This window comes from Bubalus kerabau, chromosome 5 (genome assembly GCF_029407905.1).
Source record: "Bubalus kerabau isolate K-KA32 ecotype Philippines breed swamp buffalo chromosome 5, PCC_UOA_SB_1v2, whole genome shotgun sequence".
Classification (NCBI taxonomy): Eukaryota; Metazoa; Chordata; class Mammalia; order Artiodactyla; family Bovidae; genus Bubalus; species Bubalus kerabau.
In genome coordinates this window covers 122,438,847-122,458,073 of record NC_073628.1, presented here as the reverse complement: position 1 = coordinate 122,458,073, position 19,227 = coordinate 122,438,847, and the positions used below count along the sequence as shown (strand labels likewise).

General features: G+C 34.8%; 1 protein-coding gene across 5 annotated transcripts in view; it reads right to left on the bottom strand.

The window, feature by feature from the left end:
• Positions 1 to 19,227, bottom strand: part of ODR4 (odr-4 GPCR localization factor homolog) — a 37,018-nt gene that overhangs the window by 11,570 nt on the left and 6,221 nt on the right. For 2 of the 5 annotated variants that reach the window (XM_055582962.1, XM_055582966.1), the window contains 9 exons: positions 18,904 to 19,038; positions 15,207 to 15,302; positions 12,843 to 12,949; positions 11,791 to 11,827; positions 10,878 to 11,018; positions 9,408 to 9,503; positions 8,494 to 8,562; positions 4,165 to 4,293; positions 3,267 to 3,375 (listed from right to left, as the gene is read on the bottom strand). In XM_055582962.1, coding sequence (XP_055438937.1) covers positions 3,267 to 3,375; positions 4,165 to 4,293; positions 8,494 to 8,562; positions 9,408 to 9,503; positions 10,878 to 11,018; positions 11,791 to 11,827; positions 12,843 to 12,949; positions 15,207 to 15,302; positions 18,904 to 19,038 — 919 coding nt within the window. The remainder of the gene's footprint in view (positions 1 to 3,266; positions 3,376 to 4,164; positions 4,294 to 8,493; positions 8,563 to 9,407; positions 9,504 to 10,877; positions 11,019 to 11,790; positions 11,828 to 12,842; positions 12,950 to 15,206; positions 15,303 to 18,903; positions 19,039 to 19,227) is intronic. The other 3 variants (XM_055582963.1, XM_055582964.1, XM_055582965.1) reach the window with 3 other exon arrangements.

The following is a 19,227-nucleotide window of genomic DNA, read 5'->3' as shown; positions in this document are numbered from 1 at the left end:
CAGTCACTGATCCACATAAACACATAATTATTGTTTGGCATAACACCATGACTGATGAAGTATCAACAAAGACAAGAGATTTTGTGTAAAGAATGACTTTCAGCAATGGATATGCAATTTAAAAAGCTTCCGATATTCAGATCAAGTAGAAAACCAGAGCTAACATTAAGCGTAACTTACATTTCATTGTTAATGAAACAAGTGTTAGCTTTATAACAGATGACACTGAAGAATGCCTTAAGTGTCACAGAAAATGCCATGGCTTAAATTAGGTGTTCCTGCCAGATTCTGCTTAATATATTGCTTTGACATGAGAATTGGGCCAGTTTTACTCTGTGACCAGACTGCCTCCTAGCTGTAAAATTAATTACTGCAATTTGCACTGTAGTATGTAAACTATCCACACATTAACGTAATGACTATTATTTTGGGCCATAGTTTCTTTTGAGGGGAGAGGGGCATAATTTCCTGAAACAGGTTAAGTTCAAAACTTTCAAAGGTGGTGCTAATATATGTGTTTAATTGGCATGCAAAATGTTAAAACTATTTAAAATTGCATTAATTCTAGGTTTGACTGAAAAAGAAACACATATGTTTGCTTATAAAATCAAATGTTAAAGATTTGGCTGCAATAAACTTAAATAATTTATTAAAAAAGAAAAATATAATTTTTAAATTAAAGTTAGGTTAACCATTTATTACTCAAATAAGACCAAGTTTTCTAGCTCATCTGAGGTTTAAAATGGGAGGGGAGATCTTTTTAAAACAGCACATCTTAAAAAGTACTTAAAAAAAGAATCCTTTAGGCATATTCCCATAGCAGAGTATTTAGTTCAAAATTATTTAAATAAGTTCAAAACAGATAAAAACATTTACAGTTAAGTCAATATGATAAGAATTGAGTTTCTGCTGATTAAGTATAGAATCCTAAGTCATACTGGAGTATTAAAGAAAATTTTACAGAACAGGTGATATCTAAGCTGACTCTTAATGCATGAAGGAATGAGAAGTACAGTTAAAAGAGTGTAACCATGACTACAGGCAAAAAGGAAATACAAACGTTCTGAGAGGACAGGTAGTATAGATGGATGTGGAGGGAAGGATGGAAGAAGGTAAGAGATTTCATAATCGACGACCTCAGTTTCACGAGTGTGTCATCTACTGAGTAAGTAGGCAGGACTGAATGTAGGCTGACAGGATAATGAGAAGGTCTGGGATACTTCTTAAGGGAAAGAGAAGAGGGAAACCACAATAAGTAAAAGGACCAGTGGAGTCCTTTGTTTTTTCTTAACTGTCATTTAAATTTTAAGTTCTTTCATCTGGATAGCCAGAATTTAAAAACTATGTTTACGTTAAAGACTACAAATGTAATGTTAATATGCCCTTTGCAGATTTCCTTATGCATGCAAAAAATATTCCAGTTTAGGTTAATTTTATAGTATATATTCTAGATTTTCTTCTTCTTCTTCTAAGTCGTTTCAGTTGTGTCCGACTCTGTGTGACCCCAGAGATGGCAGCCCACCAGGCTCCGCCGTCCCTGGGATTCTCCAGGCAAGAACCCTGGAGTGGATTGCCATTTCCTTCTCCAATGCATGATAGTGAAAAGTGAAAAGTGAAGTTGCTCAGTCGTGTCCGACTGTAGCGATCCCATGGACTGCAGCCTACCAGGCTCCTCTGTCCATGGGATTTTCCAGGCAAAAGTACTGGAGTGGGGTATATAAGAAAGACAAGCTAAGTAAAATGAGAACTAAACCTAAGATCTAAAATGTAATGTATATATATTAAACTATAAAATTTACTTGTTGTGTTATTATACTTGCAATATAGTTTTTACCTTGATATCCTAAGATATACTGACATGTTACAGGAATAATTATCCTGTTACTACAGTTCAAAAATGTTTATTTACACTTGGTTTCTTTTTAAAATATAATCTATAAACAATTACTATCAGAAAGAGTTAACTTTACTGATTGGACATCAGCAAAAATTTCAAAATACTAATTCACTTAATATGAAATAATACCAAAACAGTATTATGATACCCTATTTATGAAGCATTTGTAATGGAAAGGAATATTTAACTAATATATGTGATACAGTAGATCTTTGACATTAATGGTGGATACATCCCATGTCCCTGAAAATCCTAAAATTCATAGTTCAGTTGTAACATATAGTGTTACTCAGAAAGTAAAGTAATGCTTAATATAATGAGAATTAGCACACACATGAAGTCAAGCAGCAAAAACAAAGCCACAGAAATGCCAGACTAACTGGGTGGCTAAGTGACCAACCAGGCTTTACATACTTCCCCAAATAAAACTCTCGATCCAAAAGCTCCATGTAAAATTCAAAATCATGTCTCAGGAAAATGATATATTATTCGTGAATAGAACTTCAGTTATTTGTGAAATACATGAAGGATATATATTAAATCTGGAAATTCCAGGTATTATCATACTGGGAATACAAAAAAATTATAAGCAGTCCACTAAACCTGATACACAGGCTTTTAAAACTAAAAGAAGTTATTTATACACAGGAGCTATGTTTTTTTTCCTATAAAAATAAACACATTCCCTTAAAAAAGTAATATGTGTGTTTCAACTATGTACATATTCAACTGTGAACTGCAAATCCACTCACACCTGAATATAGAAAGGTAGGTAAATGTGTAGCTTCAAAAAAGCATACTTAATATGATAACCTTCCTTTTGAGTAAAAATAAAAGATTTCTAATACAAATTAGTGAAAAAGTATAAATTGTTCATGTTTCTCAAAAGATGGAATTATATAAGGTTAAGACATCATGACCAGCCTTTTTTAAACCTAATGAAGTCTGTAGAGTAACACGGATGAAAAGTATATAAACTAGTACACACACCAAAAACAACTGAATATACACTTCATATACACCTATTAAAGACTCTATTATATATAATGCTGAATACTAATACATTAATTTTTTGATCATGAATAAGTTCTTAAACTTCACAGGTATTCATAAAAAATAATGGTTTTAAAATGTAACACAGTTTATCCATTTTGACAAAAATTCACATGGAATTTTCTAATCCTCCCTGAAATTATTAAATGTTGACAGATTTGCTATTAGAAGGTGTTCAAAACTTTCTTTAGGTGGCAACTGAAATTTTTCATTATATAAGAAAAGTATGTGATGACATTATTTTAATAGATATATGCAGTAAAAAAGGTGATCTTGACATCCTAGTATATAGATTGAACACATGCAAAAAAAGTACTTAATTTTATACTCATAACTTTTTTTTCTGGAATTTCATTCAAAAGCAGATCCTCAAATAGTATTTCACAACGATCAGCAACTGTATTCAATATATCTCTTTTCATGGCCTATGGAAAAACAAAGAAAAGCACAATGAGAAATAAGATCTATTACTTTAAATTCACATTATTTTATCATCAACCCCTCTCCCACATAACTGACTAGAGAATCCCATGGACAGAGGAGCCTGGAGGGCTATAGTCCATGGAGTCACAAAGAGTTGGACACAACTGAAGGGACTGAACATGCACGCATGTATAAACGTGTCCAATAAAATAACCAGTACATCATTTCATTTTTTAACGTCCATTTATTTAACATGCTTATCATGTTTAACAGCAAATTTACCTAAACTTCATCTCTACAGTAAATTTAAACCAAATAAAAATGAATGAAATTTTGTGTCTCAATGATAATGCTAGTACTCCAAATTAGAAAATGTATAACCACAACAAAAGTGCCAGTCATCATTTTTTTAATTTCTAAATTATATAGATTATAAAACACCACGAATAATTCTTCCTAGGAGCACTTTTCTTGCTATTAAAAAGCTCAATTTCCCTCATAAGAAATGATTTCAAATGTACTGATATGTACAGTATTAATTGTGGAAAACTTAATAAACCTGTATAATCATCACTTTGTAAAGGATAGTCTATATATGAAAAACAGACATTCTACATATGAAAATCTTGGGATGAATCATCTGGTTTAGCTGGACTGCCCAACAGATTGGACTTTTATCAGTTAAAATCAAATTAATTAAGAAATTTGAGATGGAAAAAAGATTAAAATTTTAGGATTTTTTAATAATTATGTTAACATGCTTCTTTCATATGCCAGTTTTCCTTTTGTACCTGCACAGCATCTTTAACCTTGGGCTTATTACTATGAATATAAGCTCTGCATTTCACAGCACCCTTAAGGTTTACAGAGCCACTGCAGATCTGGACCATGGCTGTGGATCTGTGGTCTGAATTCAGAAGCTGAAAGACAAAATCTGTTTTAAGTTCTAATAGCCAATGATTATCAACTATATGAACCATTTAAACATTATATAAGTCATTTCATGAAGCAAGAAGAAATTTTTAACTGACCCAGGTGTCTGAAATTTTTCTTTATAAATTTTAGAAGGCCTTTACATTTTTCCTTATAAATTATATGTTATTTTCTGAGTATTTTGAACATACTCTGAAATTAAATACACCACATCTAAATTTTTCTTACTAACATAACTATCTATAATACCTATATTCTTTCAATATGTTCATTAAACATATATTATTTGCAGATAACTCAGATAAGTACTATTAAGATTAAAAGACATACAAAGAAAACATGATCTAGTAACAGAAGGTATGTAATGCAAGATCTGCAAAAAAAAATAACTGAAATACAGAGCAGGATGTGATAAATACAGTAAAATTACAAGCAACATATAAACATTCATTTATTTATACTTTTAACTCATAACTTTCATAAGTCAAAAGTAATGTTACAGACTCCTCAGGTCAACTATGTCTGTCACCAGAAAACGACATCAGTGATCATCACTTTCATCTCATAGACCCATTCTTTTCTAATCTAAGTAGTATTAGTTCATGCTTGGCTTTGAGCTTTTTCACAGACATTTTTAACCTTATCAGTTCAACAAATACCAAAACAAGGAGAGCAGTGAAACTTCAAAAGTACTACTAGAGATCTGTACAATCATACTGGAAACAAAAATCATGATTTAAAAAAAAAAAAAAAGAACGTGGTACAAACATATATTCTAAGTGCACGTGAAATAAACCATTCAACAACAGACTTCCCTGGTGGTCCAGTGGTTAAGAATTCATTTGCCAATGCAGGGGACACAGGTTCAGTCCCTGATCTGGGAAGAGCCGACATGTCACAGAGCAACTAAGCCCATCCGCCCCAATGACTGAGCCCAAGCTCTAGTGCCTATTTGCCATACCTACTGAGTCCACACAGTGTAACTACTGAAGACCTTGCACCTAGAGTCTATTCTTCAACAAGAGAAGCCACCACAGTGAGAAGCCCATGCATTGCAGGAGTAGCCCCCACTTGCCCCACTAGAGAAAGACCGCACACAGCAATGAAGATCCAGAGTGGCCAAAAATAAGTAAATAATTTTTTTAAAAAACCACAACAGAGTCAACTCTGAAGAAAAAAGACAATTCATGCAATTTAACCACTGCTAACTAACCATGTGCTGGTGACTCTAATGTAATTCAGGCAAAGGCTAATTTTTTTTAAAGAATGTAAGCCTAAAAACAATCAAGGTCTTGGTAAAAAATCTGTCACAGGCCAAACAGTTCAGAAGGTTCCAGGTCTGCTCAAAACTGCCAATCATTAAGCAACAGGGTGACAATGCTGATACTCTTTGGAATAAGCCTCCTATGATACTTGTAGAGATCACTGATATATCAATAATGGAGAGGAGGAGGAGTAATGAGCTCCCTTCATCCACTAAACCTAACTCTACTGTAGAAGAATAACATCCCATTTTACATATTTAATATCTAATTTACAGTACATATTAACACAGTTGCAACATATATATTATATATGTATATTATATATATATGTATGTATTTATATATGTATAAATCAGAACATTATTTTCCAAAATTGTATATATAAAAGACTACACACACACACACATATCAAGGAGAAGACGTTTTAAAAGATAAAAGGACTTGATTCACTCCTTTTTGGTGGAAATGTATTTGGGTTCTGTAAATGTCAACCCATCTTAGTTTCTTTGGACTTCGGAACAAACCAGCTAGCAGACTTTGAAAATCGAACCTATTCATAAGTGGAGGAACTTCCGTGATGCTGATATTATGGTTTGGAAAAGATCCCTCTGGTTATGGTAACCAAATGAAACCTTATGAAAATGGTAACATTTCGGCTATATCTTAATGTACATGTAGGACTTTGACAGTCTGGATAATAAAGGAAAAATGGCACTGATAAGACAGATGACTTGGGAAATATACAGAACTTTAAAGGTATGGAAAGCATACATCTAAAATAGTTAAGTTAGAAAATAATGAAAAGGCATGCTGAGGCCACAAAAAGCCTTGAATCAGAATTCGAACTAGTACATACAGAGCAATTAAGGAATTTTACACAAGGGGAGTAACACAGTTAGTGTCTGCCCCTTATATACACTTAATATTAATTGGAAAAAAAAACTAATAAGTAAATGAACAGTGAATGAATGCAAACTGTGATTCCAAAAGGATAATCTGAGGTAATATACAAGACAGATCAGAAATATGAAAGATATCGCAGGAGATATACAAACAAAGGTATCAGGATTCAGAGAATGAATCACTTTGGATAAGAATAAATGGAAAGAGAGAGACTAAGTTCCTTGTGATGAATTAGGTAAAACAATTAGGTTGTAAGGCTAATGGCAATGGGACCATAAAATAAAAGATGAGCTATGCTGCAAAGAAAGAATCAACAAAACTTGATAGAAAAGTGGCCTCAAATACTTATTGACTACTTATTATATTAATATATAATACCGTCTATTCTTCTCTCTATATTCCCACTCTCCAAACATTTTTAACTGCAATTTTATAACTGAAATAATTTTAACTGAATTGTTTCATAAACAAAGAAGTCATGTAAGTATAACTAGTAAAAAGCATACAGGTAGAAGAATAAACTTAAAAACACTTCTAAAATGAAAAAGAAGGAGGAAAACTAAAGACTAAAAACACTTTTAAGGTCCTGAGAAGAGAAACTGAGAAATGCTTAGTGGCATAAGTCTGACAATTTAGTAATGCTCTATTGCTAAACACAAAGAAAAGCAGCAATGAAAGCCCCCTCCTGTGACAAATGGATTTTAAGTCTATTTTATTAAGTTAAAAAAAAAAATACAAGTCCTGGTAGCATTTCACTGTTTAATGAAAAGTTTTCTAAAATCACAGATGTACTTTACATGCTATCTAGCTTTGAGGATAATTTCAAGCAGGACTAAAATCAAATGTATACATACTTTTACAAATAATTATCCAAATTTAAATTTCTGAGAAGACATGTGTAAAGTAAAGCAACAATATAAAAACATAAAACTTGCTAATATTGTGTGATTTTTACCAAAACAGAGATATAGATTTGCTTCAAATTAGGTATGTAACAACTCTTCGCACATCACTGCACACATCTTTTAAGTTAAGAAAATTACAACTTTGCTCACAAAACTTACCATACAAAATATTACACACACATATACATGTATATGCTGCTGCTAAGTCACTTCAGTCATGTCCGACTCTGTGCGACCCCCTAGACGGCAGCCCAACAGGCTCCCCCGTCCCTGGGATTCTCCAGGCAAGAACACTGGAGTGGGTTGCCATTTCCTTCTCCAATGCATGAGAGTGAAAAGTGAAAGTGAAGTCGCTCAGTTGTTTCCGACTCTTAGCGACCCCATGGACTGCAGCCTACCAGGCTCCTCTGTCCATGGGATTCTCCAGGCAAGAGTACTGGAGTGGGGTGCCATTGCCTTCTCCATATACATATATATACATACACATATGTACATTTTTTCCCTAACTGCTAGGCTACATGATGTCAAAATTTTAATAGTCTTGAGGCAATACACTCCAATAGATTTTATTACAATAAATAACTTGGGAATAAATTCTTGGAAATAACTTTCTTTGAATGGAACATTTTTTATAGTCTCTTTTATATCTCAAAAATTTTTTGACTCTCTAATCACAAGTATGAAAAGAGAAACAGGACTTCCCTGGTGGCTCAGTGGGAAAGAATCTACCTGCCAGTACAGGAGACACAGGTTCGATCCCTGACCTGGAAGATCCCATGTGCTGTGGGGCAACTAGGCCCGTGCACCACAACTAGTCTGTGCTCTAGAGCCTGGAGCCACAAATATTGAGCCCATGAGCCACAACTACTGAAGCCCACGTGCCCTAGAGCCTGTGCTCCACAGCAAGGAAAGCTATTGCAACGAGAAGCTTGTGTGCTGCAACTAGAGAGCAGCCCCCGCTCACCACAGCTAGAGAAAAGCCCATGCAGCAACAACAAAGACCCAGCACAGCCAAAAAATTCATACACACTTAAAAAAAAAAACGATTTCATTAAGCTTATGCTAAGAAATACTGCATTTTAATTTTAGATAAGGAGTATTTTAAAATATTTACCAACTGTGTTAGCACTCTAATATCAAATGAATGATTAGCTGCTTGAGTATTTCCTCTAGAAGATTTTTTCTGAAATGACACAGAAATTAAAAAATTAGACTGTTGAGACTGGAGTGAAACATAAAAGATAATTTAGGAGCTATCCAACATACACTGAGAGGAGAATAAAGTCTTACTATTTGTTTTACGTTAGTCTTTTCTATAGGTACATTGTTTTGTGTATTCTATATTCTACAAATTTAATGTATACTCTTAAAAACCATTCCTCTCCTACTTTTACTCCTCTAAAGCAAGGATTCGCAAACTATGCCTATGGATCAAATCCAAACTACCTCTAGTCTTTGTAAATAAAGTTCTACTGGAACACAACCAAGATTGTTCATGTACGTATTGTCTGTGGCCACTTTCATGCTACAACAGGAGAGCCAAATAGCTGTAAGAGAGAACACATGGCCTACAAAGTCTAAAATATTTACTACTTGGTTTGTACATTAAGCTCACTGAGCCCTGCTCCAAAGGGAGAAATCACCAAAGTTCCTCTTCAGACCAAAGATATTTTAGAAGACCCCTCATACACACTCCCTATAAAATGGCCAAACTTAGTATGTAAACTGTTATCAGGGCAGAACATACGACTTTACGACTTTAGTTTTACGTAAGCAGACTGCAAAGTAGAAATCAGATGAAATTTACATGACACCCTCTCCTGCAGGTTTCAAAATTCTATGATTTCAGAAATAATCTCCTATCATTTTCTGAGATAATCATGTGCACTTTAGTTTTAAAGACCTTAGAAATAAGAAGTAGATAAAAATTGCTTTCATGAAGGTAAGGCCTAAATAACTAAAAATAAGTCATCTTTTACTTTTCCTTAAGCACAAATAATTTCATTAGATGATTTTCTCTTGACTCACCTGTCCTTCTAATAGGTCACAATCTTCATCTTTAACTTGCCCATTAATCAAATAAATACCATTTTCTATCTGCTTGGCCCAGCGTGCAAGTCCATTCTTAAAAGAAACACAACATGGACATCTTTCAGATATGCCATCTCAGTTAAACCCCCTCGAGTCTACTTTTTCCCACCTAGTACACTAAAATATTAATGATAAATATCCCTAAGTTTCAATAATGTGGCATTTAAATTCAGTATCATGAACAAAAAAGTATATCCCCAATTTTTAGTACCTTATCCATATTAAATAATTGTTTTTCTAATCTTTTTCCCGAACTAACATACATATCACAGATTTAGGTGGCTTCCGGGAGTTGGTGATGGACAGGGAGGCCTGGCATGCTGTGATTCATGGGGTTGCAAAGAGTCGGACATGACTGAGTGACTGAACTGAACTGAATAACCAGTCAAATAAAATTCAGTAATTTCTGTTAAAAAAAGTAAAAAAAAAAAGAAAGAGCCTCAAACAAATATACAAAACAGTATTCAAGAGGAAACAATAAGCAAGCTCCATTTACCTCCTTCAACAGGAAAAAAGAAGACAAAAAAGCTATGAACAAAAGAATGGTACAGAATTACAAAACATAACTGGAATATGGAAAATAAAACTAAAGAGGAAGATAGTTCCCTGTGCTATACAGTAGGGCCTTGTTTTTGTCCATTCTATTTATAAAAATTTGCATCTGCTAATCCCAAACTTTCAATCTATACGCAATATCCTAAGACAGATCGTAACGGAAAAGAACGTGAAAAAGAATATATATACGTGTACAACTGAATCACTCTGATGTGCAGTAGAAATTGTTGTTCAGTCACACAGTCATGTCTGACTCTTTGCAACCCCATGGACTGCAGCACGCCAGGCTTCCCTGTCCCCTACCATCTCCCAAAGTTTGCCCAAATTCATGTCCATTGCATCAGTGATGCCACAGTAGAAATCAACACACTGTAAATCAACTATATTTCAATAAAAAAAATGTTTTAAACAACTAAAGATGAAAACAAAAAAGGCCAACTTGTGTATCTTCTTACATAGTTATATTTTACAATGTACATGTGCTCAGTTGCTAAGTCATGTCCGACTTTGCGACCCCATGGACTGTTGCCCACCAGGCTCAGACTTTGTCAATGGGATTTCCTAGGCAAGAATACTGGAGTGGGTTGCCATTTCCTTCTCTAAGACAATGTACATATTACATGTTAATTAACAAATACTTATGAAGCACTTATTATTATGCTAAATACAATAATGATGACATTGTCCCATGTTTAAATTTCTAATCTGGCTGGACTAACAAATCAGTTACCTGTAACAATATTATAATTAGAATGCAATTTTGAAATTATAAAATGAACAGCATAGACAATCAGAATAAAGGTAGATCATCTATTCAGCAATCACTAAAGAAAATTCATTTTATTCTGATACCTTTGTATTTTTCTCCAGAGTATAGCTGATAGAAGTAGTAGACAGCGGGACGTGAATATTAATATAAACTGTACACTCTAAGGAAAGCCATGAAGCTGACAGTCCATTTTGATACTTCCAATCTGCCGGTTTTGCAGAACTCTTTAGCAAAGGGGAAGAAAACATAAAATACGCGATTAATGTAAAACACACGGAGCAATTAAACATCATAAAATGTACAGCCTAGTAATTCATACAAGTTGTTATCCAACATATTTGGCCAAATTCCTTCATCAAAGAGCAACAGGTTAGAACTAAATAAAAATAAAGCATGCACTAAAAGTTTGGTATTCTTCAACACATCCCAGGCAATCCTGGCAACTCCTTCCCCCAGTGAAAGGCTGGTTTAAAATTCTGGCGAGTCCTCTGGTCCTGTAGTTCTCATCCGCAGCTTCACCAGAGTCAATTCTGAAGCGTCTGATATGGCATCAACAATCACTGAGCAACTGTATGAGGTGCCAGACGTTTTCCTTCTGTCCTATTCCTGCTAACAAAATACTGCAGCTACTTTTCCACTCTGTTTCTTCAAAACCTTAGCAAAGGATTAGTTTGGATTCCTCTTGAATACAGACAATTTGTTTACTAGGCACTGCAGCTCCCACAAGCCTAGACACTCGTACTACAAGCCTCTCAAATATAATACTGGACCCATAAACAAGATAAGGAGAGCTTAACAAAAATATTCTAACAATAAAACAAAACATAAATTTTCCTTGGCTGCAAAGAAATAAAGCATATTTCAAAATAAAAAACTATGGGTGGTTGTGGACATCAATAAGAGACAGCATTGAGAATTATTAAAACAAAAATTTAATTTTCATTTAAAAGTAGTCTGCAACACAGAAAAGTCTTTAGAAAGAGAACTTTTTCTTACCTTTGGATCATGAATATCATAAGTTCGACAAAATATTCTTTATTAATTAAGGATAGAAATAACCAAAAAAGTAAAAATAAAAAAGCAATTCTTAATAATCCAAAAAAAAAACCATCCAAAAATAAAAACAAAGTATATGCATCCAAATTTTTACAAAATCATACCACTTCATGGTATGACACTTAAAGACAGGTATACACACACACATATATATGCATACACGGGTTTGTGCAAGTATATTACTTTTATATATATAAATTCCTTTGACTATAATACTTTGGATACTTTATTTCCTACTGTTTATAAATCCTGCTCATCCCAATGAATAGAATGAGAGCGCTTACAAAATTGTCCTCATGTACACACTCTTTTTAACAAACAGAGGAGTGCTGTTCTGAATGGAGTCAAGCCTGGAATGTTTACTGGGTCAAAGAATCTGTACAGGAAACATCCTAGTTAAATATCAAAGGAGTTAAGAGCTCAGCTTCTGCAGGAATGACCACTTATTTGAATTTTGTATTTGGCAGGTCCTAATTTACTGGACCCTTACATTGCTTCACTCCCTTGGCAAAACTGCCTCATGCTTGGGAGGTACTTGCCCTGCTAACATGTAGAGGAGAGAAGCTAAGAAGGCCCTATAACTAACTGGCTTCTAGAGTCACCTGATCTTGGCCAAAGAAACAAAAATTTCCAGCTCAGTGTAATTGTGCTTTGAGTTGAACATTTTATCTATAGGAACTGGAGGTAAACAATATAAAAGCACTACTTTGCCTAAGCTATACCTCTCTGTAGGGAACCTAGTGTACTTTAATGTACAGGGGTAGACAGCTGGTGAAGAATTCAGAAGGCCTAGTCCCTGCCTCCTCTCTCAAACTCTTTACAACATGAGACATGATTAACAACCATTAACACTATTCTTATTGGCAGTCCTATTTATGTGTTATTTACAGAAAACTTATAAATGATTTAAATAAACATTTGGGTAAAAAAGTTGCAGGAACATTATATCGGTATCATATACTTTAAAACATGAACACCTAAATAAAAGATACTTTTTTGTAGAAGAGCAAAAGTGAAGTATAACTCGTTCTGAGACCTCCTCTTCTGTGAAATTCCACAGTCTCTTTTTATTCACAGATTTTTCCACAGCAAATACTAGCTGAAAAAGAGGAAAACACACTTGAATGCAAAATAAAAGACAGGAAAGTGTAGAAAAAGACAACTATAATAATCCTAATTTCCCATTTAGCTTTAAAATTTCATGATCCTATCATTAAATTTTTTTTCTTTCAAAAGAAAGACTGAAACTGACTATTAATCATTTAAATTCCATTTTTAGAGATAAATAAAAATTGGGTATTAAATAAAAAAACATAATTCACTGTCATTAATGATCAATTGAACCCAATTTAGGGCAACTGAGCTTCCCAGGTGGCGTTGGTGGTCAAGAACCTGCCTGCCAAGCAGGAGACGTAAGAGACACAGGTTCGATCCCTGGGTCAGGAAGATCCCTGGAGGAGGGCGTGGCAACCCACTCCAGTATTCTTGCCTGGAGAATCCCCTGGACAGAGGAGCCTGGGGGGGTTACAGTCCATAGGGTCACAAAGAGTCAGACACCATTAAAGCGACTTAGCACACATGACTTAGCACCCATGCAACATTTAAGTGAAGTATGAAGATTTTATTTAATTAGAATGAGAAATGACAAGTGATTTTTAGCCTAAAAAAACAGAGCATGTCGCCCATTTGGCATTTCTTATTTAAATGTCACAAAAGATGTAAGGCAATATACAAAGGTACATACAATACAGAATAACACAAATTATAAGTGAGAAAATCAGAAGTAAGGACATAAATCTATGCCACAGGTAAGAATGATAAAAATGCATACTTGATATGGGGAGAGGGTTCATAAATGCTCTAAGCTTTCTAAAAATACTGTGCACAAAGAAACCTAATTTGCTCCCTAATTCACATGGTCCATAAGCTAAATAGGTGATCAGAATAGGCACAACTTTCTTGATAATGATATCAAAAGAAATTTCTTCAAAGACAGTATTATGTAATACAATGAATAAAGCTCTCTGCAATGACCTTATGGGAGACTGTGACAAGTTTTACAAGCTTACTTCATATCCTATCCTCAATGCAGGCCAATGGAAAGAAACTAAAATGCTACAGTTTCTGAAACAGAGCATTTCTAAAATCTTATATGCTTCTTAGAAACAAGAGATGCAGAAAGCAAGAGGAAGGAGGATCTGCCTCTCTCTAGCACTAAGCCATTCAATCAAATGCAAACCACAAAATGATGCACAACAGTGGACATAGGTTACATTCCAAAATGCCACATAGGATGAACAACTGTGAAAGAGGTACCCTTATTTAAAATGGTAAAAATGATACAAGGTTGAATAACTTGCCAGGGGGAGGGATTATCATCTCCTTCTTCCTTTACTCCCATAGGTACAAATATCCAAGGTTTGAAGGTGGGATATTTGATGGGAGAGAAAGTTACAAAACTGGAAGAATCTGTAGCATCTGGATTCTGAGCTGTACACTTTTTACTAGAGAAAGGGTTTTGGGGATTCTGGTGGGTTTTGCATTTATCAAGATAATGAGGTCCCCTTCTTTCTTGGGGTGGAAAATAAATTTGTGAAGGCTTATCTGGATTTTTTAAAAATATTTATTTGGTTGCTTTGGGTCTTTGCAGCCTGTGGGATCTTAGTTGCCCAACCAGGTATCAAACTTGCATCCTCTGCATTGCAAAGCAGACTCTTAACCACTGGACCTCAGGCAAGTCCCCTTATCTGGATCGTGAGTACTAAAAGAGATGCAAGCTGGCTGTCCAGAGCTTGCTTCAGGTTTGGGCTTAAGGGGAAACAGTTGTGGACCCTTATATTTACTGGTAAACTATGTTACCCAATTGACTGACATCGGAATTAAACAAAAAGTAAGTGATTTGTGATAGATACTCTGTCCAGAAATAAAGAATAAGTATCTGACTGCCGTTACTTTATGTCTTATTCTCAGGATCCTGAGAGAACTGAAGAGATGAAGAATTACAAAACATTAATTTCACATTAAGGCAATCACTTGGAGCTAAATGGGAGTTCTAGCAGAATACAGTTATTGCACAATAAAAATTGTTAACCCTCTATAACTTGTTTCACAATAGTAAAAAATTATCTTTAAAATAAGGAATATTTTTAAAATATATAGCTTTGATTGAAAATATATATTGACATATATTACACTCAAGATACTAAGCAATTTTGTCAGGAGCCACGATTGGGTGGAAAAGGCTGTTTTAACATAATCCCATCGTAGAGAATTAATCTAAACGTGCCTAGGATCACTGTAAACATATACAAGCAATTAAGATGTAACTTTAAGAATTTTTGATATTTCAGACTTACTCTACGCAGGGTATTTTGAAATTCACTTCCCATTTCTAAAGCTGTAATAATAAATACTCCAAGAACTAAAAGTCCCCCTGGTAGCATCCTGGATACCTAAAAACAGAAATACAGCATTAGCTAACAAAAGCATTTGACATTTTATGCAACCTGTGTTTGAGAAGCTAAATATTAGATCAGTAAATGCCTACCTAGTACCAACTATATGCACAGCACTGAGGTGAGGGCTTTGAAAAAAAGGTTAAAATATTGAGAAATGGATGATAACCAAGATGAATGGGGTGTCAATCTTCCTAGAGTATTCTTAACTTTCTACCTTAAAACTACTTTATAAACAAAACCATTTAATAATGACACCCTTTAGTTACAGCCAGAGAAGGCAATGGCACCCCACTCCAGTACTCTTGCCTGGAAAATCCCATGGACGGAGGAGCCTGGCAGGCTGCAGTCCGTGAGGTCGCTAAGAGTTGGACAGGACTGAGCAACTTCACTTTCACTTTTCACTTTCATGCATTGGAGAAGGAAATGGCAACCCACTCCAGTGTTCTTGCCTGGAGAATCCCAGGGACGGGGGAGTCTGGTGGGCTGCCGTCTATGGGGTCGCACCGAGTCGGACACGACTGAGGTGACTTAGCATAGGATAGCATTAGTTACACCAATAAGCAAACTTCTCATAAGATCAAAGACAGAAATCTCTACTAAATTTTTCAGTGACTTCCACTATCAGCTAAATAAACAAATTTTATCTTAGGCTGGTATTAGACTCTCTAAAATCTAATGGATTTGATATGCAGAGCCTCATCTGACACTATTTCCCATGAAATATTCAAGTGTCAATCACAAACTTCTCACTGTTCTCCACACATATGGCTAGGTTTTCTAACTATATCTTTCACTCAGCCTGGAAGGATGTTCTCTTGTATATCTACATGTTGGAACTCTACTGAACACCTCAAAGTCAGCTTGAGGAAGCTGTCTTCCTCGATCCTTTGTTCTTCAAACTCACAGGACTTCACTACAGTTTTCCCATGGAGCTTATCACATGAACCTGTGCTGGGGTTATGTGTTTCCTTACTGGTTGATCTGGGAGCTCCTTAATAGAAGAACTTAACTCTCAACTACCTCTGTATTCCTATAATATCCAGCCGAGTCTGGGATTTGAAGAGAGGGAGTGCAATTTGAAAATCCACTGTTTCCTATTGTTTAGATTTACAAATCTAAATTTTAAATTTAAATCTTAAATTTAAAAATTTTTAATTTAAATTTTAAACCTCAATTGTAAAAATCTTATTGATATTGGGTATTTATATTATTTAGAGCTTTTCCATACTCTTAAATAATAAATGGTTAAAAATCCTAGCAAGTTTCTGTATCCACAGGATTATCTGCTTATAATATATCTCTTGAAGTGGATAACCAGGCTAAAAAGTTATACATTATTTTTCAGGATTTTGACACATACTACCAGTTTGTCCTTTATAATATCTAATTTTCCTTCCATATGATTGTGGTTAGTTCCTCATGCCACAGGTATTGCTTTCTACCAGATATACTCAAAAGATCAGAGTGCTCTGGTTATCTTTTATGTACTTAATGTATACACAAAGTTTTCAGAAAATTAGATACCATAATCTAACTCCTAATATATTTGTATTATGTCTGCTGATGTGGGAGAGCTGGGTTTGATCCCTGGGTGGGGAAGATCCCCTGGAGGAGGGCATGGCAACGCACTCCAGCATTCTTGCCTGGAGAATTCCATGGAGAGAGGAACCTGGCGGGCTATACAGTCCATGGGGTCGCAGAGAGTCAGACAATACTGACAACGAAGCACACAGCACATGTTTGCTGATAGCTCCGTCTGATTTCATAAATTCTAAATACTATAGAGACACAAACTTGACCTACAAAAGCAACGAAATTTTCATATTTAAAATGGGGAGCCTGCATATCTTTTCAAAATCATAAATAAATAAAATTAACCATTTCTTTCTAGAGGCAAAAAAGCTATACACTTTGCCCTATAAATTTTATGTTTGTATAGATGCATATAGATTTTTTTAATCCAGTAAATATTTAGTATTTCATTAGAGGATCATATTAAATTTTTAATGGATTTTTTTTTAAAAAACCTAAATACTACATCCCAAAATAAATGCAGATAAACAAGTATGGGTGTTTGAAGATTTAAAGCTAAATGGAGAAGGAACTAATTCTATTTTTGCCTTACTTTAACACTGTTCATTGGATGATATAATCCAATTCACTTTTAAGTGAATTTATTCATCGTTTCCTTCACCAACCCCAAATCTGTTTCTTCTTTGTGTAATGGCAACACCACTTTCCTGGACACCCTGGAAAAAAGTCTCCGTAACCTTCTTCTACTCTCACAATCTCTTTACTGCCAGTCTAGTTGGTCACTAAATCATCTTAATACTAGCTCTTTCTCTGAAATGTTTTGGCAATGAAGTTCAGCCCTCTGCTTCAGTTTGTTGATTCATCCATTCACTTATCCTTTATTCTGGTGTTCTGATCATAAACCATGGGAATACTACGCTTGGCACTAAGGATACAGCCATAAACAAGAGACATGACCCTTGTCCTCATGAAGCTTAAGGGTCTGGTCACTAGACAATGTCATCTTTTCTTGAACTATCACTATAAGTATGTTTTCTGCTCTTTCCAGTCTCCCTACTCTCCATTTACACTGTACCAAGGCACTGAAGTTACTTTCTCAATTATTGGCAGATCAATCCTCCAAATAGGGAGTTCTCAAAGTCTACCACAGAGCGACAGGCTCCCAAATGAACTCCTCCTTTCCCAGGATGACTGACACTTCAAGCCATCCATAAACTGACCCCATACAGTCTTAAGCCTAAACACCCTCTTTAATATGCACCGTGCTTCAATTATACCCAGTTGCCTGCTATTCTAACACACCTTTAAATTTCATGCCTTTGGGTCACTTATCCACACCTTTGTGCATTCAATGTCCTCCGTGACTTCTTCTAGCAAAGTCCTATTCATCTTTAAAGTTCAGAGTCTTCTGTGAAGCTGTTTGAATCCAACCACTTATAGATATTTGATCATCCCCCACTCTATACTCCTATAGTACTGTTCTATTTAATCTCTATTTAATCTCTATTTAATCTCTCTTGGTAATAACGTTTTTCACTTTGGTTAAAATATAAATTCTAAGGACATTAAAAAATTTTTTAACCATCATTTTACTTTCTCAGTACCTAGCTTAAGTCTTTAAAACAATCTTACCAGCAACAATATTATCAATAACTAGTATTATTTTAAAGTATAGAAAAATTGGAAATAAGCTAAATTAAAAAACACAACAGATAAAAGTCAACAATGGAAAAGCATAGCATAATGAGATCAAAGGTTTTCAAGTCATGCTGCCTGGGTTCAAATCCCAGTTTCAAGACCTGTTACACTAATCTTGGGTGAATTACTTAACTCCAAGTAAGAAAATGCTTTTTTAAAAACTAGATACAAGTAATCAACAACAAAAAAATATAATCATGAATGAAACACAGCAGAAAATTCTCCTAATTTTTGATATACTACTCAAGTTTTGAAAACTTATGAGTACTCTGAAATCCTAGTCTAGTAACCTGAGAATAAAGTATTTTTATTTTGTTAGCAAACACAAATTTAACTATATAAAGAGACAAACATGATGACCTACCTGGTGGGCATGTTCTGTGGCCCATTCTTCATCCAAGTTATCCAATTTGGCTTTGGAATATGTGGGGCTCTCATTCTGTTTTTCTTTGGGTGGTGTTCTTGTGGCAAGAATCACATAATCCTTTTGTGAGGAACACTTAAAAACAAATTAGAAAAGCTTAGTAGAGGGAAATGTCACCAAGGAATGCAAAGCCTTCATGATATGCAAAAACTGAGCAATATTCATAGCAGCTTAAATTGTCAATACCTGTATTATAATGGAATGACTCTACAGGGAAACCAATTTTGATGGACAGCCCTACAATATTTCCCTCACGTGTTATCT